This window comes from Nelusetta ayraudi, unplaced genomic scaffold (assembly GCF_046127955.1).
Source record: "Nelusetta ayraudi isolate G7.1 ecotype Tasmania unplaced genomic scaffold, CSIRO-AGI_Nayr_v1 ptg000238l, whole genome shotgun sequence".
Classification (NCBI taxonomy): domain Eukaryota; kingdom Metazoa; phylum Chordata; class Actinopteri; order Tetraodontiformes; family Monacanthidae; genus Nelusetta; species Nelusetta ayraudi.
In genome coordinates this window covers 478866-501003 of record NW_027466287.1, presented here as the reverse complement: position 1 = coordinate 501003, position 22138 = coordinate 478866, and the positions used below count along the sequence as shown (strand labels likewise).

Genomic DNA, 22138 nt, shown 5'->3' with positions numbered 1-22138 from the left:
TTTTGTTGGGGTTTTCTCGCGCACGTGACAGACGAATGCGCGTTGGTGCGTGTGGCTTGATTTTAAACGTGTGTAGGCGGATTTAAATCCGAGGTAAGTGGTTATTGAAAAAAATCAATTTGAAATGAAAATTTTGATTATTTTTTAATAGATTATGTAGATGACGACGTATCATACTTATCGCTCCATTTTATTTTTAGAGGTCACATTTTGAAACCTGTTTATTTAGCCTCTTAACAATCTATTTGAACCAAGTTCAGGTAAAGTTGAGATTTTATGCGTTTCCCCAAGTATTCAGTGCATGCACTTGCGTAGCTATTCTTTTTGCAGATTAAAAACTTGGGTACCAGGGTGTAGTTCAAAATGAGGTAAGACACAAACACAAACGTCAGTAACTTTTGCTTTCAAACTCCTCCATCGTATCTAAAAAACGGAATCCAACAGGCGTTAGTGTACCAGGTAGCTCTACAGTATAAAACTGTAGTTTTAATTTATACTCTGGCTGTTGTGAAAACTACTACTTCCTAATTACAATTATTGTTAGATCAAGTTATTGAGATCAAATGACTGATACGTCTTCATTGACTACTAATAATAACTAATAATATTCATAGTTGCTTAAAGACCAGGTCCAGCAGTATCTCCCATTGCCCGGAACACAGATCACTTTGGGCTTCCCTGATTTTACCCTCATGTAACAGCTGCTATTAGAAGGATGGAAGATCAACCAGGACTCCAGAAAACATGTATTAATGTATTACAGTGCAATGTGCAATATGACCATTAGATACTAGAAACGTGCAAAAACTGTTGTGTATAAATAATATTCTGCACTGATATTAACCGATCATTTTGATGGCTGTATTATATCAATAGAGAGATTGAACAAACAAACAAAAAACAACAACCCCAAAACAAATCAGCCATTTAGTGAGAGTGAGAAACCACATTGTCCAGTCAATGCATAGATTTCTTTCAACTGTTACCTTGTACCAGGTATAACTGAAGTAAAATATGGAATAGTTTGGGTGATAAAGAAATAACAGCTTTTATTACATAAAACAATGCTGAGGAGTGAACCTGTGGTGTGAGCGTAGTATCACAGCACTATTTAACCCTACTGAAAAAAAAAAGTCTTGTAACATGTTAAAACTTGGTAAAAGCTCGCTAAGAAAAAATAAAACATTGAAATCTGCCAATCGTTGATCAGCAGCAACAGCAAGGCTCCATTTATTTTCTGCAAAGGAATGATTAACTCTTGTTTAACAGTAGTAAGTTCTGGAAACAAACATGTGGGGAGGCAAGACATGACCTGCCCCAACGTGACGCAGCCGGCTGGGCCTTCTCCTTCTTTTGTGTGTGAAAAGCGTGTCTGGCACATCGGCGCCTGGCTGATGTGAATCTGCTCACACACTCTACATAAATATTGTTTGTTCCCGTGTGTGTGTGAGAGAGTCAGAGTGGGTGGCAATCCTGTTTACGCATGGAGACAACAGTAGGTTGTCCTTTGGCTTTTTTCCCAGCCGCCGTTGCAGACGGGCGAGCTCTGACCACCACCGAACGATGGCCTAAGTGAAAGTGGTAAATAAGCATTTGCACACTTCAGGGCAGGAAGTGGAGAGCTGGGGAAAGGAGGTTACTGGACTCAGTCCTGGCAGATTATTAAAGAGCAGTCTCTCAATTCTAGGATTTTGTTTGGCTAGAGTTAAATTTCTCTTTGAGCAATTCTTCAAGTTTTATTGTGACCCATGGGAGACATTCAAACACAGGGAGGAGAAAACGTCTCTATTTACTGGCACTTTTCTTCCTCCCCCCCACTGTCTTTTCATTTACGAGTGGCCTTTGCAGTGCTGTGTGAAAGTTTTAAGTTCAATAGTATTGTCAGAAACAATTTTCATAAATCGTTTTGTGTTGAAACAGTTGCCAACAGGCTTGCTGCCGGGGTGTCAGCTGAAAATTGGCACTCTCGAACACATGCAATACGCGTCAGCAAGTGGAAATGGGAATCTAAGCAGACACACCCACAGCTGCAGTAGCCCGGTGTCATTTTCCCCCCCAAAAGGCTGTCTTGATGACAAACTTTAATCCACTTCTGGTCCCTGTCAAGGCACAAGGCAGCGTGCGTCAGTCCAAGTCTCTCAATCTTTTTCCAGCCTCACTTGCATTTTTGCAGCTGTACAGCCACTTGATGATTCTAGCATTGCGCTCTATGACCGACGTCCCCTGTCGCGTCTTCCCGCGGAGCTCGTCCTCCTGGAGCCCATCGCTCTCGTTGCTGTTCCTGGTGAAGCCGCTCTCCGACGTGGACACGCTCACGCTGCGAATGTTGATGGCCATGTCGTCCGAGCGCGCCGAGAAGTTCTCCTTGCCCAGCGACTCGACGACCTCGCCCTGGAGTCCGCAGTACTTGAAAAAGGCGTCAAAGTCTGCAAAGTTCTTCGAGTACCTGGAGCTGATGTCCGAGTGGGAGCGGCTCACACCTTTGCCGGAGCGCTGCTCGGTTTCAGGGACCGCCAACAGTCCGCCACGTTTTCTCAAGACGCCACCTGGCCTCTCTGTGGCAGCAGAGACACAGCTTGTGGCACAGCCGCGCCGTGTCCTCGCTCCATCCCACTTCCTCCCTGACTGAGGGCTACTAGCGTGGCGGTCGCATTCCTTTCCTGTCCCCTGAGGTGTGGCAATTCTTTCCTGGTTGCTCACGTCTGCTACCTCGTGCAACGGAGCGCTCCTCTGGACGGCACCGAGGAGCAGCTTGCGTGTGATGTGGTGTTTACGGTCGTTGGCCGGCCCTCGCAGCAACTCACATTTATGCCTATAAAGCAGCAGGGAATCCGGCCGTTTCTTGGAGCTGGAGCGGCGCACCTGCGAGCCCGGTTGCACACCGCATGTCTGCTCCTTGTTGTCGGCATCTGTGTCGGGGTCCTCGTCCCGGCTGGAGCTCGGCTGCGAAGACGCTGCACCAGTAGATCCTGATCCGAGGCTTATGGCAGGCTCCTGAGTCGAGTTCACCACCTGCTGGCTTTTGACATATTTAGGTTTGCTTGCGGCGAGCCTCTCCACGGCGCTCATACCCCCCTTGCTCTCACTTTCCAGTTCCATTTGCTTACGCAGGTATTCCGGACCCTTCTCCAGGATTTTCGAGGTGTCACTCGTTGCGTCCATGGCATTTATGCGTCGTTTTTTCCCCCCAGAAGATCCGCGTCAGTGGCCTCCAAAGGAAAGGCAGTCCTGTAGTGTGCAGTCGGTCGCCTGAGCGGCGGCGGTATAAGATTCCATTCACGCCTGCTCCTTGCCTGAGCACGCATTACAACAGGAGATTTCACCTTGTCTGTTCAAACACATGACCCCACCCACTCTGCGCAGGCTAGTTTTTAAGCCAAACACAAGCTTGTTCAAAGTACACCTGATACCACCTGATACTATCACTTGTGAGAAAACTGAGCTGTGTTTTTCCTTTTCATCATCTTGGCGTCCTTGATGGAAATGTCGGTGTTGTGCAGCTGGCTTCAGATTGCAATCCAACAAGATCCAGTACTAAGAAAACCCCTTCTTGTTATCCGTTTCATTTCCCAGAGGCATTGACTCATGAAATTGGTTTGGTGGTCATTAACATGAAACTGTTGTGTAATATATGTTTACATCTGTTTAGTCATTCTTAAATCATGGCAAGGGAGTGATGCTCCCTCTGGAAGTGCAAATACTATTCAGGATGTCAAACAGGAATTGCGCAATTTCCAACATCTCGAGATGAAGGATGTCCAAGAATATTATTAGATCAAGATTTCTTTTGTTTCTGCAAATATTCAAATTACTATTACTGACTTAGCCCACCGCCACTGGTGGAGGCTGATGCAGCGCCAGCACGTTTGCCTCACAGCAGGAAGGTTGCGGATTGGATTCTCACCAAAGACCTTTCTGTATACTTCTATGATGAGTTCAGCCTGTGCATGAGTTCTCTTTGGGTGCCTTCCTCCAGCAGTCCATAGGCAGACCCTTTAGACATCAGGCCCTGCAGCAAACTGGTGGCTTTCCAGTGTGTAACCCCAGCTTTGCACCAAGACAGCCGTGATGGACTTAAGCACCCCTGAGTTCAGTATAGAAAGTCAATTCATGAATTGATGGATTAATGCATTGTGGAAACAGTTCAAACTTTTCAGTGAGGCAGAGTAAACATGAAAGCTGGTGCCATAGGCCGATCTCACTGTATGAAAAAAAAAAAATTATCTGAGATTTGTTGCTGCTTTTTTTAATGGAAAATCAGCTTCTTCTTCTTCTTCTTTCTTTTTTTTTTTTTTTTTTTTACCTTAAACCTTTAAAATTCAGATTACGTCAAATTATAATTCCTGTCTCATAGATAATCGAGGCAAATGCTTGCACAGAACACTTGATATTTGTCAGTTGCAATATGAGTGTAAATATAATGCAATCATTGGTTGCCCTCTTAGCACGTTCTACAACTCTACAATTTCATTTAGAAGACCCTTTTATACAAAGTGACGCACGAGCAAGACTTCAGACAGTGTTCCTTTTGATGTGAATGAAACCATTAATTGTGGTGAAATTGTGACCCACGAGGGAAGAAACTATCGCAATAAAACTAATGAGTGCCATACGAGGAAACAAAGACTCTCTGTACGCTCTCTGTAACTCATCACAACTAGAATCGGCTGTCCGATGGTCAAACTAGAATGTAGACATTTACATCTTTACTGCCAGAACCACATATACCTGCAGACTGTCGTGTTATTTTTTTCTAAGGTTGATAAAATTAATTGTTATCTTTTGGCTCAGGGTTGTAGTTAATTAGCTGCAACTGAAGTTTGCAATGTTCAGACAATTGGGTTAGGATTTAATCCTAATCCTAATACCATTCATGTCAGAAAACAAATAAATCAAACCTTCAGAAGAGAAAACAGCAGGGTCTTTTTCCTTCTAAGGCCAGTAGGTCTGGAATTGCCCAAACGTTGATCTGCTTTTTATTGTACTTCTAAAACAAACTGTGGTTTGCTTGTTATTCTCTGCAGTAAAGAAAAGACAAAGTTCATTAACTAAAGTTGGTTTCAATATAATTTATCCAAAATATTTTGGAAAGGTTTTTGATATATTCTGAGAAAAGTTAGGTTTTTCTTCCTAGTCATCTGGGGTCTTTTTCCAAGAATTATGTAAATAATGAATTTATTATTGAAGACATAAAAGGAGTTATCCTACATAACCACAAAACTTCTTTTTGAAGGGATATTTAAAAAAAAAAAAAAAGAAAAGAAAAGAAAAGAAAATTATATCAGGACCACGCTGACTATTATAAATAACCTACGCTGAAGTTTTATGTTGGAATTTAGAAACTTGAGAAAATAAATAAATAATAACGTTTAGACTCTGAAATGAATTCCTTTCTTAGGGTTCAGTTTCCCTAAACCCACTATGTCTATGTACAATGTGAATTAAATTCATTAAAACAACTGTTCTTGATTGATTAAAGTCAAACTTTCCAAGAGTCGGGGTACCCAGCTTTTGACGTAATACTTAGAATACCGGCGCACTCTGTCATAAGAGGCGCCTGACTTGCTCGCTGCGGAAAGCCAGGCTGACTGCAGTCCCGGCTGCGCATTTCTGATTTCCAGGCAGCTCGATTACAGCCATTAGAACAACATGGCCGCCGCCGGAAAAAAGTCTGCTCTGTTCGTTTGCCTGGGTAAGAGCCATTAATTAACCCTAACTAAGCTGAATCGCTCTAACCGAGTTGGGACGCCCCGAGTACAACTACAGAAATACAGCCGTCATCGGCGCTCGTCCCTGTTTAGCGTGTTTCCAACTTTATTTGGCTCGCTTGCTAAAGCGTTAGCTTGCAGCTAGCTCTGAGAAATGAATGAGCTGCTCGCGCTATTACGAATCGTCCCTCGTTGTTTTTTAAACTTTGTCTTGCCTGGTGTTTTGCATGGCGACGAGCAACTTGGGAAAATACCAAGGAATGCGTCTTCGAATTTAATCTTATCAACTAAATGTCCGTGACTGACCAATTGCTTAGGGGCGCAAGCAAATGCGAACTTTGCTCCTTCCAAATGTGTCACACGGTCCCAAGTTGCCGTTGTCGTGAGCCTAAAATCCAGTCATCATTGGCTCGCCCGCCTATGTTATGCAAACCATATCGCAAGCGACACATACAACCATTTGCTCTTTTCTGTTAACATTGAAATATGAAGTCATTGGCAAAAGGTTACCGCCGGGCAACAACAGTATAGTAGCAATAGTCCCGTGATTTGAATATCGAATTCTAGGCTGCTTTTGCTTGAAAATGGACCAGTAATAAATCTATTTTCCCTTCTCTTTGTATTTATAACAATCCACGCTGTTCAGGTGAAGTCGTATTATGTCCCGTTTTCGCATATATTAATTTCACAATATCAAAAAGAGTGACTTCATTCTGACGCACTAGGCACTTGTCAAATAGTGCGTAGATAGGTTACAGACAGGGGCTTTCTTCCGGGGTGGTGACGTCATGCTAAAACGCTCGCTCGATTTGCTGCCCGAATGCGCGGTGTAGAGTTTACGGAAATGCAAATGACTCAGGGAGAAAGAGTTGGCGCAGGGGGATCACATTACTCAGTTTATCTTTGATGCTCTTGCTCAATATATTTGTGCCATGTTGAATGTCCAAATGTACCATAGTTGAAAATATTCTTGTTATAAATTTCTTTGATCCACACACAGATAAATCATCAAATTGTGCATTAAGTCCTGTTCATTATATCTTTGTTTTTCAACAAAGGCTTCCGCTTCACAAGATAGCATCTTGCCATCTTGTGACCAACTAAAAAAAAACCTTGTCGTGAAAAAACAAGCACTGAAATCTGTTCACCTTTGCTGCTATTCTGCGGTTTTGAACAGGGAACATCTGCAGATCCCCCATCGCTGAAGCCGTCTTTGCCAAAATGGTAACTGAAGCTGGCACTCTTGATCAGGTAACTAAACCATGTGCAACTGTCACCAACCAATTTCAATGCTAATAACATTACCTTCATATTGAAGATTATTTGGGACATGCACGCCCCATTCCTCTCTAAATTGTACTAGTCTGCAAGATACAACTTTAGCAATGATTTTCTCGCACCTGGTGAGTTTAAACTCTGTATGTTTCAGTAGTCCTTCTTTATGTACTAAATATACTTTTGCAATTGTCTTCAAATTATCTTCATGCTGTTTTTAATTCTACCTTACCAGTACAAATGTAGAGTATCAATCAATGTTGCTTTGCTGTTGCTTCCCGTGCTTCCCTTGCCTAGTGGAGAATAGACAGCGCTGCCACATCCACCTATGAAATAGGAAGCCCTCCGGACCACCGTGGTCAAGCCTGCATGAGGAAGCATGGTGTGCCCATGGAGCATATAGCCAGGCAGGTACGACATCCCACCACGACACCTTAGCTATAGTTAGCGCCCCCTTTTTCTGTTCTCTGTTGTTTCAGTGGGTCATAGACAGTGGGGCCACATCCGACTGGAATGTGGGCAGTTCACCGGACGCCCGAGGCCTGGCCTGCCTCAGGAAGCATGGCATTGAAACGAGCCACAGGGCCCGACAGGTACAGTCGGACGTCCTGAGGCTCCTGTGGTACCTTATTGATGACTGTTTGGAGAATGTGGTCTGCTGCATGCCCAACAAACAAGACCGTTTTTGATTTTTTTTTAACCTGGGACGTCTAACACAATACTCGCTCTGTCTCTTCTCTTTCATCCCCTCTAACATCTCCCTCCAAAATTAAAATCTTCTTTAGCTTTGCTCCCTGATCTTTTTGTCGATAAAATCAGCTCAATACCGTGTTAATTTTCACAGCAAAACTTGATTTAGTTTTAGTCATAGTCTTTTGACTAAAATGTTCTCGTTTTTATTTGTTGACAAAAGTGTCGATACACCTCGTCATCGTCTTAGTCCTTGTAAATTAATTTTTATTTAGTTATCGTCTTGCTTCAGTCAGAAAAAAGGTTGTTGACGAATGACGATAACTGACGAGAATCTTTCGTGCTGTTGGAATTCACCACAGTATGTAGCAGTTACTGTATGGCCTCACATCATGTGTTTGAACGACTGACACAGGCCTTGAATACATTGAGATGTTTGCACAGGCACAACTCTCATGGCTTTGTGATTCTACTGGCAACTCTCATTCCCAAGTAGCCCTAAAATAATTTTTCCATGTTGTCCTCAGGTTACCTGAGTATTTTAACCTGTGAACTTCTCCCTTGTTGCCTTTTTTTTTTTTTTCTAAATCTGCAAATCACTCGGAGCCTCGTTTAATCTCCTCAAAGCAGGAATGGCGAGGCCCAATTCTTGGCTCAAACCCAAGCAAAGTTGGACACGCTCTCGCTCTTTCCCCGTTTCTTTTATCATGATTTTTCCAAAGTGAAAAACATGAAAGATATTCCACCCCCACCCTCCTCCCCTCACCTGGCCTCCTGAACTTTGGCTGGGCTTCCACCTCTGCCAGCATCCCCTGTTGACTGGGCCAAGTGTGCGCTGCTTTGAAGTCAGTGCTTCCCTAAAAAAGTCGACTCTCTTGAAATGACAGATTTTGTGCGGAATCAAGTAAATGTCAGAAATTGCAAAAAAAAAAAACAAATACCATATTTAATAGAGTCATTGTTTGGCTGATCGTGAAGATGTTGTTCTTGCCAGTGGCGCGTTCCAAAGAAAACAGAAAGTGTTTGAAGATTAGGTTATTTTTGAGGAATTCTTAAATTAATGCAGATGCAGTTGGTTTGCCGTTACCGTACACGACATGTCGTGTAAAATGCCTATCGTTGATTGAATTGCGCAATAAGCTTTGTGAGAAATGGAAATCTCGTGCATGCAGTACTTGGGAACTCTGTAGTATTTTTTTGTTGTTGTCACAGTACATAAACAAACTTTTATGTATTGTTTACACAACATTTAACGGCCTGAGATGTTTTGGGGACATTTGTGAATGAAAGCCTCTTCGCAAGGAACTTCACGAAAGCAAAGGCTCCAGATAATGAATTTGAACTGGAGCGAATCACACAATTTTCCTCGGATGACATGTTCCCACAATATATAAAAAAAAAACCAAACCAAAAAACCAAGCAAGCAAAAAAGAAAAAACGTTGTAGTCTGTCGCAGTTAAAAAAAACAAGGTCAAACACAATCAGATGTGTCTGTCATGTGTGAAAGTGCGAGCAGTCCAAGCCAAGCCTGCAGCCGTTGCAACAGATGCCTCATTTATTATCTTTTATTGATACAAGTGTCAATAAATCCACATACATCTCCCATCAACTTCTTGATACTTTCCCACTTGTTCAGCAGCGGCCTGGTTGCAGTGCTCGCCCCTGGGGTCTTTCTCCGTCCCTCACACTCAATGTTGACGATCGCAGTGTTTTTGTGGTGCGAACCACTGGGAGCCCAGCAGGGGGCCTGCCTCTGCCCCACTTCCATCTATGAAAACATTAGTGAAACATTGTCCCTGAAGTCTTGACAGCAATTAAATAATAAATTAAATAAAAAATAAATTCCATACATAGTCCCCAATAAATAACAATAAAATTAAACAGTCAGTCATATTTAGACATCACAAAACATCAAGGACATGCAATATGTCATTGCAGGGATGCCATATTACTGTTGACACAATACAAAGACAGGATGCACATGTAAGATGTCATCTCAGAGGTAACAGACGTTAGAGGCGACTGCGGCTCAGGAGGTGGAGCGGGTTGTCCAATGACAGAAAGGTTGGCGGTTCAAATCCCGCTCCATCCTAGTCTGTCGTCGTGTCCCTGGGCAAGACACTAAACCCTAAATTGCTCCCAGTGGGGCTGGCAGCGCCTTGCATGGCAGCAGCCACCCATTGGTGTGTGACTGTGTGTATGAATGGGTGAATGAGCGGCCTTTGGAAAGCGCTTTGGGGTGCTGGAAAAGCCCAATATAAATGCATTTACCATATTTAATGCATTCATGTGGAAATTAGCTAAAAAAAAAAAATCTGTTATTTAGTTAATTTTATTTTTGATTCATACACCAAAGAAGAAACTTGGCAACAGAACATTAATATTGTATTAATAAACTCAGAACAAATATTTGTCAAGAGCAGCCTGACTGGCCCCCCAGGTTAAAATAGTCATGAATAAATCAAATAAAATCTCTCAAACTTAATATACTAAAAAATATGAACCGCTCCAACATGTGGCTTCCTTTCATGTCGTCTAACGTTGCTGGAATGGGATCGCAGCTTTCCAAAGTAGCAACACCTCCCAGTTAGTGACTTGACACTCAGCGATTTGCCTAAAAAAAAAAAACAACAAAATAATTAGTGTCGAGTCTAATCCACATCACGGCAGTACAGTTTAAAAGAGACGCACTGTGATGTTTTGCAACCATTCTGTTTTGACCACAGAGTGGCTTTAGAAGGGCTCAGCGAGGTAATAAATCATGTGAGCTGCTGCACTAAATCTCCTGCTCTTGTCTGCGATCAGCGGGGCTGCCCCGGTGCTGCCGGCTATCGCCGTAAACGGGTTATCCGCTCTTGGGGGAGCTGTGAAATATTTCAAAACCTAAAATGTTTGCGCCATATCGTGCACAGCCAGTGGTCGAGGCCGTTTCATGCCTGGGGAACGTCCGTGTGGCCTTTGGTCCAGCACTTCTGGAGTCTCTCCTCTGGTGTCGGGTCTGGATTGGATTATCCCTCAGATGCAGCCACGCCGCCGCTCGCCTCCCTGTGCTCGTCATTCATTTACCATAAAACCACCACCCAACTCTTTCTTCTTTAACAGTGACAGCAGCTGTCTGTGTCATTCTCTTTTTCTTTTTTTTTTTTTTTTGAGAGAGAGAGAGAGAAATAATGATTATTCCTCTCAGAATGTGAAGAATGCCACAGAGAGGTGGATGAAAGGACGGCAGCCTCGCCGCCCCTCACCGATTTTATCGGCACCATGCAGTGTCGGGGCGACCTGGTAAAAGACGCTGTCACGCACGCACACGGCCACCCGGGGAATGAAACGTGAACAGTCGCGGTGAAACATCTGGCCATCTCTCCGAGTGACCTCAGCTGTCGGCGTGATTGAATGTTCCCCGCCAAAGTCTTCTTCATGTCTTTTGTTCCTCTCTTCCTCTTTTCCTTTCTTTCTCAAGCCTCGCAATGTTTCCTCTCTTCCGAACCCTCCCACAAATTCCTGCAAGCTTTTATTGCCGTCAAACAAATGAGTGAACGCAGAGCCCACCGCGTCTCCACCAGCCAACATGCTGTCTGTGTTGTGTGTGGTGGTTTGCATGTGGTTGACGCTGCAGAAGGTGCCTCACCGCCAACAGGCAGGCTGAAGTTTTGCTTTTGAACGTGTGAATGAAATGAGATGTCTTAGCCAGAGTTTATTTGGGTGGGGTTTGCCTAATGTGAAGAACACATATTAACGCCGGGGTCACAGTCAGAAGCAGCTTTTTGTTTTTCTTCCTTTTTTTTGTTTCTTGTAGCCGCAGCGGTGAGCTGCAGATCAGCGGAGGCCTGCTCTGTGTCTTCACCAAACCAATAGTGACACTTGTTTTTGTTTTTTCCTCTCGCTCCCTCCCTCCCTCCCTCCCCTCTGGTTCTCCTCCTCTTGTCAGGTGACCAGTGATGACTTCTTGAGTTTTCAGTACATCCTCTGCATGGACGAAACCAACCTGAGGTACCATTATGTTCTTCTTCTCTATCGCTCTGCTGTTTCCCCCAAGCAAAGACGTCCACTACCTGCCAAACCCCCCTCCCCCCAACACTCTCAGCCCCCCCCCGCCACCAGTATCTACGCTACCACGCTACATGCACTTGAAAATGGCACGGAGCAGCGCTAACGCAGAGGCCAGTGCCTGCTTTTAATGAGCAATATCCTTCCTTAAGCTCTTTCCAGAGGTCAGGGGGAGGGATATTTTTTGATACTTTGAACGTTTAGGGATCATTTTGAGATCACATGCCTGTGATCATGGCAGATCTGATCTCTAAGCAGCTTACTGAGTTCTTTGGATGCCTTGTCTTTGCTCTCTGGGCAGCTTTTCCTGCCCTTTCTCTCCCACGTTAGGGTCTCCCTCCTCCCCCTGCTCTCCGCGCTCCCCGCGCTCCCGTCCCCTCACTTAAGCTGACCAGACTGAGAAAATTAAGACACTCCTAGATCTCAGGTACCCAGGTCCTGTTTGGTTTCCCACCAGGAATTTGAGAAAAAAAAAATATCAGTATCAGTTTCATCAGTCAAGTTGTGGACCTTTCTTGGGTGTAATGTCATGTTTTGTGCTCAGACTTGCCCGAATCAAGGCTAAACCATCACTTGTCAGCACTTTGAAAGAGACTTGCTATATAGGTAACATATAGGTCATTGCGTCACTTGTCTGTGCTTCTTCTTCTCAGAGACCTGAACCATAAAGCAAAGCAAGTGAAAAACCACAAAGCAAAGATTGAGCTTCTTGGTTCATACGACCCTCAGAAGCAGTTGATCATTCAGGATCCATATTATGTAAGTATTCACGCCGAGTATTTTGTATTTTTTTGACATTTCTTTTATGCAAAGTGGCTTTTTTTTAAATATTGAGATTCTTTAAACGTCGCCAGTTCCATATGTTGAGGCAAGTTGTTTGCATTGAGGCGTAATACAGACATACTGCTCTAATGTTCAACGACGAGTGATGCAGCCGAAAGCAGCAGTTTCTGGTGAAGACTTTTAAAATATGTGTTCAATTTATCATGAGACGTGCTTTTTTTCGCAAGTTGAGAAGAATTTCTATGGGTGACGCAGAATAAAGAGATGCTGCACAAGCAAATCACTCAAAGTTCATAGAAGCGGACAGATTCAGTGAAGTCCTTGCACTAATACGGTGAGTGTACGAGTGAAGTGCAGGATGAGGAACTGGAAAATCCAAGACATCTCTGGTTGTACGGAGAAAATTAAAACGCCTATATGGGCGGAGCCACATTCAAGCACATTTCATAAATTCTCACAATCACAATTATTCATTTTTCTTTCCCCCACAAACGACTTTCTGTACGCGTGCTGGAGTGGTGCGCTGCGTTCAGGGAACGCCGGTTCTTCACCTCTGACCTCCAGCCTTTCGACCTTGCATCAGCCTTGCGTAAACACAGTTATTGATTCCATGCAGTTATGTGATCGTTGGAAACCACCGGACGGAAAATTTTTATTTTCAGATGTTTTTGCTCATACTCGTGCTCATTACTCATTCGTTCTTTTGTTTTTTCACCTTACATTTTTTTCGTCCTCCTGCGAAAACAAAAACTTTTCGACAGATGATTTTCAACTCTGGGTTCCTGTTTTTCATCTTCCTGATGTCTTCCAATGAGAGAAGACAGCGGAGGAGACGAAAATGCATGAGCATACGGCCTTGCAAACTTAATCGCCACCCTGCTTTTGCAGTTTATTTTCCCCAGAGAGTCGGTGACACATTGATGTCCGTCCGTGATCCCGAGAGTCATTCAAGCCACTCAAATCTAAAAATACTGAGCATTTTTCAAAAGTCTCTCCTTATGCAGTTATCTCAACACCCTTCATATTTAACTCAGGACTATGATTACATCAATACAAAGGAGTAGCAGACACATTTTCTATTGGCAGTCATTGCTGACGGATGCTGAAGGCCAAACCTTTCATTGATTAGCAAAGCGTAATCACCATCTGCAGTATTGTTTCATCTCGAGACATTCAGATCCCATGACTGAATAAACAAACAACAAACAATTCATTTCAAACTGCTGTGGCCGGGATTGGAAGTGTGGTTGACCGCAGCCTGTGTGAGTGCAGTGTGTGTGTGTGTGTGTGTGTCCCGCTTTACGGTCTTGGCTTGTTAGACCGTAAAGCTGTTACGTGCTCGCTGGAAGCCACAGCGGCGTCCCAGAGGAAGCAGGCTTGGTGCTCCAAACACCAAAACACACAAACACAACAGCTTTTTTATTTTTTTTTTTGGGGGGGGTGGGGGGGTAACTTTATCCCACAGAAAATGTCATTAATTTTTGGTCCGGCGTCAGCCAGACGTTTATTTGGTCGATTCTTCCGCCTGAAGACGCTTCAATATAAAGGCTTGGGGTCTGTAATTATACCTTTAATCAGTTGCCTTTGCAACTGATTTAACGAAAATTCAAATTTTTGCATTTGTGTTGACATAAGGCTGTGCGATTAATTGGATTGGATTTTTTTAACATCGGATTTATTGGTCAAGACGATGTTAAAAAAAAAAAAATAATAATAATTATTATCTTGAAATCAATTTTCCTCTCGCATGCTTCCGGGCTGTGCACTTTATTCATTCATTGTTGTTCAAGATAGGAAAACCTTTTATTTTGAAAGTGATGTTTGGTGAAAGACAGTTAAGGTTGGGTTGTGTTGCTTTATCCACAGGACTCATTTGTGTTTGGTTCTGAAGTTTTCGCTTTATTCCCAAATAAGCGAACTGCATCTTTGTTTATGGAGAACCTGCTCATTGTCAAGTGATGTTTGGTGAAAGTGAGGTTCTCACTCCATCTTTGTTTGGTCAGGAAGACTGTAAATGTTGCACTTTACTAAACCCAAGAAGGATTTACTGCCATTCCCAATAGGGAATTTTGTTTGCCATTTTTCTTTAAAAAATAAAGATAAAATGTTAAAAAATAATTTATTCCATCGTCTTTTGTAGTTTTACAGAAAAACCTAAATCAAAAATCGAGTTTTCAAGAAAGAAAAAAAAATCTGGATTTTATTTTTGTCCAAAATCGCCCAGGCGTATGTTGACGTGACATTTTGAACTGAAATGTATATATCTTTTTTTCTCCTCTTTGACCCCCACAGGGCGGGGAAAAGGACTTTGAGAAGGTGTACGAGCAGTGTGTACGCTGCTGCAAAGCATTTCTGGAAGACAACTCCTAACGGCGGGTGAGCGGCAGACGCACACTGGCACCTGTCAGTCAGTCAGACAGCAGCAACCTCACAGCCGACCAGTGCAGCCGCGCTCGCCCGGGCCGCCGGCGGCACACGTCACAGGGAAACCAGAGAACATGTTGCCTCAGTGTGGTAATAAATGTCATATTATGAATCACTCGCTGTACAACTGCTGTGTGGAAAAGTTTGTCCGCCGTCAATTAACATTCAATAAACCGGCCTTTAACTTGGACTTTGGTGGGGTTTTGTTTCTGCAACACGCTCATCAAACCGGACGAAATGTGTCGTTTGACTTTCATTGTTTCATTTTTTTTTTTTTTTTTTTTTATGAATGAACTTAACCAGCACATTATTATGCATGACTGGTTTTGTGCACTACTGAGGTTTACGGGTCAAAGGTCACGTCCAGGGGTCACACATTTTGGGTACCATTAACCTGAAAACGAATCTCCCGGCGTGGTTCTTATTTGGTGTCGTGCAGTTTTGCGCCTCTCTTTGGCCTTAAATGATCGAAATAAGCTGAAACTCAAGCGCCGACTAGAACCCGTAAAAAGGGATGAAACTAGACTCGTTTTATTCACTCACCGTCTGTAGATGATAAAACCTCGCACAGCTCTGAAATGCTCTCAAAAACTCTCCTCCGTCTTGCCAAGCTCCAAGAAAGAGAGCGCGTGCTGACGGACGGGCCTCGTTTTCTGTGAATTCTCTCGCCAATCAGCTTCCTTTACCAATCAAAAGGTGGGCTGCGTGACTGGTGATCGGTTATGTTTTGCCCAATTAAGGTGTCAGAAGAAGAGAAACAGGAAGCTGGCGGGTGACATTTTTTCACATTAGAAGAAGATGGGGAAAAATGGAGGTGTCTCCTAAAACACAGGTTCAGGTGTCTGGCGAGAGAATAACACTGCAGTCTGGTGAGAGGTCATGACCTGGCCGAACTAGTAGTAAGCAGCAACTGCGATTGGTCCACTAGACAGAAGGTTGGACCAGTTCAGAGTTTTGCCTCCCTTGTCCAAACTTTCTGCGGCCTCTTCACCAGATGGATGCGCGAGCGGAGATAAATCCAGAGGATTGAGAGAAGCGTTCCATCTGGCGGCAGCGCTAACTTCTGGACTCCTCACACATGCGTGAAGAGCTCGGATCGAGAGACAGACCGCGTCGCCGGGACTCGTCCTCATTAGGTGGGATAATCCATCCAGTCAGCTGTCAGCAGTGTTCACACTGAGGCCCGGGGCAGGTTTATAATAACTTTAGAGTCGAGTTTCACTGCAGCCTTTAGCGGCAATACTTGTAAGATATGTATCTGTTGGTGCAACAGCTGGCAGATGGCCATTGTTTCAGTTGGGAGTAACAACTTAAGAAGGTGACCAGACTAGCAGGGCGGCCGAGTATCATGTTTTCATTTTGTAAATTTTAACAACTCCCAAAGACATTACGAAAATTTTTGAAAACAGAGTATTTATATTCACAAAATACTATGAATTATTCAGTTATTTCAAGCCCGAGTCAAAGTGTAAGCAGCCGCTGCCGAGAGCCCCACCCCTTCCATAATATTGTTTTGCCGGAACTCACTCGCAGGTCATGTGATCAGGAGGGAAACGGTTCACAGGACAAGAGCCGCAGCGTTGGACGTTTGTACCAATCTTATAATTTATTTAAATATATGCATATTCCTTCTCATATGCCTTTGCTTTACAGTAGATATGACACATACATCTTATGTGGCTTGCCGCCTAACGTATCTACAGTGGAACCTTTGTGAGAACAAATAGAAATATAGACTTCACCACGCTGGAGTAAAGATCCACAGGCGGGCTGTGACGTACGGAGCGCCATTTCTCGGAGAAACAGTCCTTGCGAGTTAATAATTTAATCAGCTGAGCAAAAAAAAAACGAGGCTGTGACCCTCAGCCAGAGTCAGTGAGAACTTCTTCTTCTCCTCCTTTGTCTTTGTTGCCTATAGGGACCTTGCTGTGGTAGTAACGGGCTCTTGACATGAACTTGACATTTGGACCTTTGCTCTTTTCATAATGAAACCGACCAAGAAGATAAAATGCAATCCCTTTTTTTTTTCTTTTCTTTTTTTTTTTTTTTCTTTTTTCGATTGGTTCTAGCTTCATCTTTTGGATGAGATCAGGAAATAGACAGGCCCCCGGGTTCTTTGCTCTTCTCAGTCACTTCACACCTTGAAGCATCTTCACTCATCAGTTGCCCTTCTTTTTCTCGTCCCCCCCCTCAGGCTGGTTTTTTGTTGCTCCCTCATTGTGACGGCCATCCATGGAGGCACCAGCCAGGGTGGTAGGTAGCCTTGCGGTAGGTAATCCGTGCTCTAGCAGAATAGGCCTCCCCGAGGGGCAACACTGTGCCTAAGGTCACTTTGGGCTGGTCATGTAATTTTAGGCTCCGCTCGCACTGTCCAAAGCACTTCTTTCCAACGCTTTCCCAAGAACAAGTACGCTCTCCAGTCTGCAAAGGAGAAGATGAGGATAAGACTTTGGAAAAATCAGGCCAGTCTTTAACATGACGCCGCCTGACAATGTCTTTTCACGATACAATCGTAAAAGAACAAGAAGGGGAAGGGGGGGGTGGGTGGTGGGGGAAATCAATAAGCTGCTTAGCTCCAGTCTGCTGTGCAGCTGTGGGCCTCGGTGTGCACAAAGACCAATTGTCTCTGACTTCAGACAGGAAGTAATTTATCCTGAGGCAAAGGCAAACTGCACGCCCCATTATACGTCCTACCTTAAGAGTTTACAGCAATATGTGTGAAGTGTGCATCACCATTCAAACATCACTCTGACTCCTAATAGGAAGCAGGTGGTGTAAAGTCACCTCTTTGGGCAATTTGAAACCAGCCGAGTCATTATTGTGTTACTGTGGCCTTTTATGACAAAGTACCCAAAGGGTCAACTACAAAGAACCTGGACAATTTACGCCAGTGATTTTCGTGATAATAGAGAGTTAGCGTTGAATCTATGGAACTTTCATAGTCTTACGTTTTCTCATATAGTTTTTTTTTTTCTGAAATATAAGCTGCAGGGTGGGAGGGGTTAAAAGGGACTTAACGTATTTCAGGGATTTAACGGTACGTGCAGTTGCACAACAACACAAAGGTGCCCCATACTGTTTATGGAACTGATGTAAGGACATACATATGTATGACAATATATGACAATATATATCTCCTCAGAAAAATGTTTTATATTTCAATTCTTCAAAATAGCCACCTTTCATAAAAGGCACATTTGGAGTCATTTAACGTGTTTTTCTTTGCTTCATAATTACATATATCTTGCTCATATATGTGATGTCTTCTGCATCTAACCTCAGTGCAGAAAGTTGTAAAGATAAAAAAAAAACAACTTTTGACTGGTAGTGTATATGATAATTAATGAAATATCGCTGAATTTCATACAGCAGGTGCACGCCTGCATCATTTTCCAGCATTGAAGCAGGAAACACTGAATTACACCCCCCCCCCTCCCCTTCCCTTTGCAAGACATCATGATGACTTTCTGAGGTCAGGATGATTTTGTGCGGTGCCCAATATTGAAGCCACGTGTCACCGTACCTGCTGTGCGCTACCCCTCCGTGCACTGCGGGCTGCCGGCTAATCGCGTGAGGAGCCGCGCGCACCGTTTATAGTCTGTAGCGGAGGAGGGGGGGGGGGGGAAAGGGAGAGTGCGTGAGTTTCACGTTCCACGACAAGGAAGCGCTGTCAGACAGGGGTCAAGGGGTGGAGTTGACACTTGACTTACATGCGGGTATCGTGCAGTCCCTGGTGTGGTGGTAGAGTCTGTACACCAGCTTCCTGCACTGGGGGGCAAAGTAAAGAGGTCCTGGACGCAAAGAAGGAGGAAGAGAGCATCTTGTCAGAACATTTTTGCACCTGCAGCCGCTGATATCTGTTTTTCTCTCCGTCCCCCACGATCCCCCTATATTATTGCTACTTAAAGCCAGCATGCATTCTTCCCTCTCGTGATCTCTTCATGTTGCGCCTGCTCTTGATGTGTGCCCCACACGCTGTCCAGACAGAGCCAGCAGAGCCTGAGCCCCTCCGTGGCTTGTCAGGAGGAATTACACACGTTTGCATTTGGGCCTCACCTGTCATGTGTTTCAGGAATTTCTCCTTCTTCCTGAGGTCTCTGGGAAACACAACTGAGGGGAGAACAGAACAGAAGGGGACGGGAGGAAAGGCTTGAGTCAGACATCTGTGGCTGATCTGGTAGAGAAACCCTTTTATGAATGCATCATGTCAGGTCTCCCCAGCTGGATGCTAAATGTTTGTCTCAGCTCATTGCACACCTTGTTGTTGTTGTATTTTTTAACGCTCTGAGTCAGACATTTAAATGTCTTCAGAGCACATCCAGTAAAACTCTTTTTTATGGAGTTTTTCAAAACAGTGGATGTTGAGCCCGGCAGAGTCAACAGGTCTGCAGCGTCCAGCCGCGGAGCTCGCACCCAACTCACCGACGCTCTTCTCCGCCTTGTCCGTCCTCTGGTTCCTCGGCTCCGCCGTGGAGCCGCGCGCCCTGAGCGTGGCCGGCGCGTCCGTCCTGGAGCCGTGGTGGCCACGCGCGTCCTCCGCGTGCCTCACCATCTCCACCATCCTCCTCCAGTCCGACTGCGCCTCCCTGCTGCTGCTGCTGCTGCTGCTGCTGCTGCTGCTGCTGCTGCTGCTCCTCGGGGCCGCCGCCGCCGGGGCCGCCGAGGGCGCGCCCTCGCCGCAGTGGCCGGTCAGCGTGCACACCAGTAGCACCAGTCCCATGCTGACGTACTTGCGCGCTCCGCTCATAGCTCCCGGCGCGGCGCGGGGGATTGGAAGAGCGAAGGGGGGTGGGGGAGGTGGGGGGGTCACAGACGTTTCACCGCGGCGGAGCTGCGGGGGGAGAGTCGAGGCAGAGCGTGACGCGCAGCTGTTAACACCGCGAGCAGCTTCTGAACATCCTCGTTTAATGAGCTGCCAGCATGTTGGAGTCGGCTCGGCGCGCCCACGCCGCTGACTGACAGCAGACTTGGAGCGAACAGCCGCGCAGCTGTGAAAGTGTACATTCTTTCTTTCTTCTGCCATTATACAGTATTTCTTTCCCTTTCAGTCGAGAAACACACACGGATTCTTTTATGACGAGTCAACGACCCATGAAACATCACGCACGGAGCCACAATTAGCGCACTTTAAAGCCCACATGAAAGTTGCGAGCGTGCACAGCTCCCCGCATCACTCACTCCGTCCATCCCACAGTTGTTCTATGATTTTCGACGCAACTTGTGCGCAGAATCACAGTGATGACAAACTTTACCATGACAGGAAACCGCCATTAGAACAATGTTTTCTTTGCTCTCCAGGGAAGACTTTCTAAAAACAAAACGTTAACACTGATGAACAAGTGGGTGGGGAAATAGACAATTCGGAAATGAAGTGCTCACCTTCTGGTTCTCTTCACTCAAAAGTTTGATAACGATCCCAGCAGTTTAAGAAAAAAAAAAAAGAGAGACAAAACCAAGAACTGTGCGCAACTTCTGGAGTTCCTGCGCGCGCCAGTCGGATGTAGCTCCCCTGGAATCTGGGTCTCTCGGACTGGAAAAATGTCAAAACCTCCAAAGTCCTGGTAGAACTTGTGCGACCATCATTCGGAACACCAGCCGGCTCAGAGCTGCAGGGTGATGGTGGTGGTGGCGGGGGTGGGGGGGGGTCAGAGGAGAGGAGTGGGCAACAAAGGGCTCCGGGTCCAAGAAGAGAACCCCCTCGTGTGCGTCCTGGCCGAGGCTGACTTTTTATCCTGCCTCTCCAGACGCGCTGACACGTCCCCGCCTGGGCTACTCCGCTGCGTCCGTGATGAGCAGGAGACGCATTGTTGGCACTGCGGGGGGTCGGAGGTCTACTCGAGTTGACTGACCATCACTCGGGTGACGACTGAAGGCTTCTTTTTTTTTTTTTCCTCTTCCTCTCTCCCTCTTTCTTTTTTTATCCTCTCGCGGCACCCCTCCTTCTCTGTTACTCCATTTATCAGCGCGATAGGCGCTGCCGGGAAACCTTCTCCCCACTAATACTTCCCACGAAATGTCCTACTACATCACACGCAAAGACACACACACACACACACACACACACACACACACACACACACACACACACATAGACACTCACACACGGCAGCGCAGATCCTGACATCAGTGGCAGTGCTTCCATAGTCCAATGACTCTCTCAATCTCATTAAGAGCCATTGCGCGCTCGTCATCCACCGGAATGTGTTGTTTTGTTTTAAAAAGCGCAGTTACGCAGCTTTTTTTTTTTTTTTTTTTTTCTCCTTTGAAGCAATGCTGCTGCTGCCGCACTTGCACGACAAAGACGAAAACTAACTAACTAACTAACTAACTAACCAACACGGCGGCATCGCTGAGGTTTGCACAGGGGCCGGAGATTAGGCAGTGACTTAGTAAGGTCGGCGAGGTTTTCTTTACTTGGGGAGGAGGAGACGCGCAATTGGCTCCCACGCCGCTTCCCCACCCCCATTGAAAAAAATAAATGAATCTCACCCATCTGAGAAAGTTGGGGAGGAAAGAGAGGAGGAGATTATTATTATTGTGTGTGTGTGTGTGTGTGTGTGTGTGTGTGTGTGTGTGTGTGTGTGTGTGTGTATGTGTGTGTGTGTGTGGGTGACTTTTTATTTTTATTTTATTTGAATCGTGCATATCTGTGGAGTGTTTCACCGCCTCTTCGCCCCGCGCGCGTAAAACATCCTTGGTGCTGAAAGGACAGCGCGCGCTGTCACCAGACCAGCAACCCCGAGCCTCATCTGACCAACCGGTTCTCTCTCTCTCTCTCTCTCTCTCTCTCTCTCTCTCTCTCCCTCTCTCCCTCCCTCTCTCCCTCCCTCTCTCTCTCTCTCTCTCTCTCTCTCTCTCTCTCTCTCTCTCTCTCTATCGCCCCCTCTCTCTCTCTCCCTCCCTCTCTCTCTCTCTCTCTCTCTCTCTCTCCCTCTCTCTGTCTCTCTCTCTCTCTCTCTCTCTCTCTCTCTCACTCTCTATCGCCCTCTCTCTCTCTCTCCCTCCCTCTCTCTGTCTCTCTCTCTCTCTCTCTCTCTCTCTCTCTCTCTCTCTCTCTCCTTCCTGGGAATCGTGCAGCACCTCTCGCCTTCCGGTATGATGGCAGTGTGCTCTCCTTTCTCCCGAACACTCAGCTGATTAATTATATCGACCCGAACGATGACGGAAGTGGGCGTCGGTGTCCGGTTTCCCTGGTGATTGGCGCGCCACGA

At 45.3% G+C, this 22138-nt stretch overlaps 3 protein-coding genes across 4 annotated transcripts; 1 reads left to right on the top strand and 2 right to left on the bottom strand.

The window, feature by feature from the left end:
- Positions 1-127: 127 nt before the first annotated feature.
- fam110c (family with sequence similarity 110 member C) lies at positions 128-3477 on the bottom strand. Its single transcript, XM_076016779.1, has one exon. The coding sequence runs from the start codon at positions 3160-3162 to the stop codon at positions 2125-2127; it is 1038 nt and encodes a 345-aa protein (XP_075872894.1). The 5' UTR covers positions 3163-3477; the 3' UTR covers positions 128-2124.
- Positions 3478-5543: 2066 nt separating this feature from the next.
- Positions 5544-15117, top strand: acp1 (acid phosphatase 1). Of its 2 annotated transcripts, none has more exons than XM_076016805.1 (6): positions 5544-5692; positions 6886-6959; positions 7463-7576; positions 11602-11663; positions 12374-12479; positions 14796-15117. In XM_076016805.1, the coding sequence occupies exons 1-6, from the start codon at positions 5650-5652 to the stop codon at positions 14871-14873; spliced, it is 477 nt and encodes a 158-aa protein (XP_075872920.1). In that variant the 5' UTR covers positions 5544-5649; the 3' UTR covers positions 14874-15117. The 2 variants fall into 2 exon arrangements, with proteins under 2 accessions (XP_075872920.1, XP_075872919.1); XM_076016804.1 differs by lacking the exon at positions 7463-7576 and adding an exon at positions 7281-7394 and having other exon boundaries at positions 5545-5692.
- A 1396-nt stretch (positions 15118-16513) lies between these two features.
- On the bottom strand, positions 16514-21170 carry alkal2a (ALK and LTK ligand 2a). Its single transcript, XM_076016851.1, has 6 exons — positions 20307-21170; positions 19350-19758; positions 18984-19037; positions 18638-18718; positions 18451-18525; positions 16514-17348 (listed from the first exon to the last, which is right to left on the bottom strand). The coding sequence occupies exons 2-5, from the start codon at positions 19672-19674 to the stop codon at positions 18461-18463; spliced, it is 525 nt and encodes a 174-aa protein (XP_075872966.1). The 5' UTR covers positions 19675-19758; positions 20307-21170; the 3' UTR covers positions 16514-17348; positions 18451-18460.
- Positions 21171-22138: the final 968 nt, after the last annotated feature.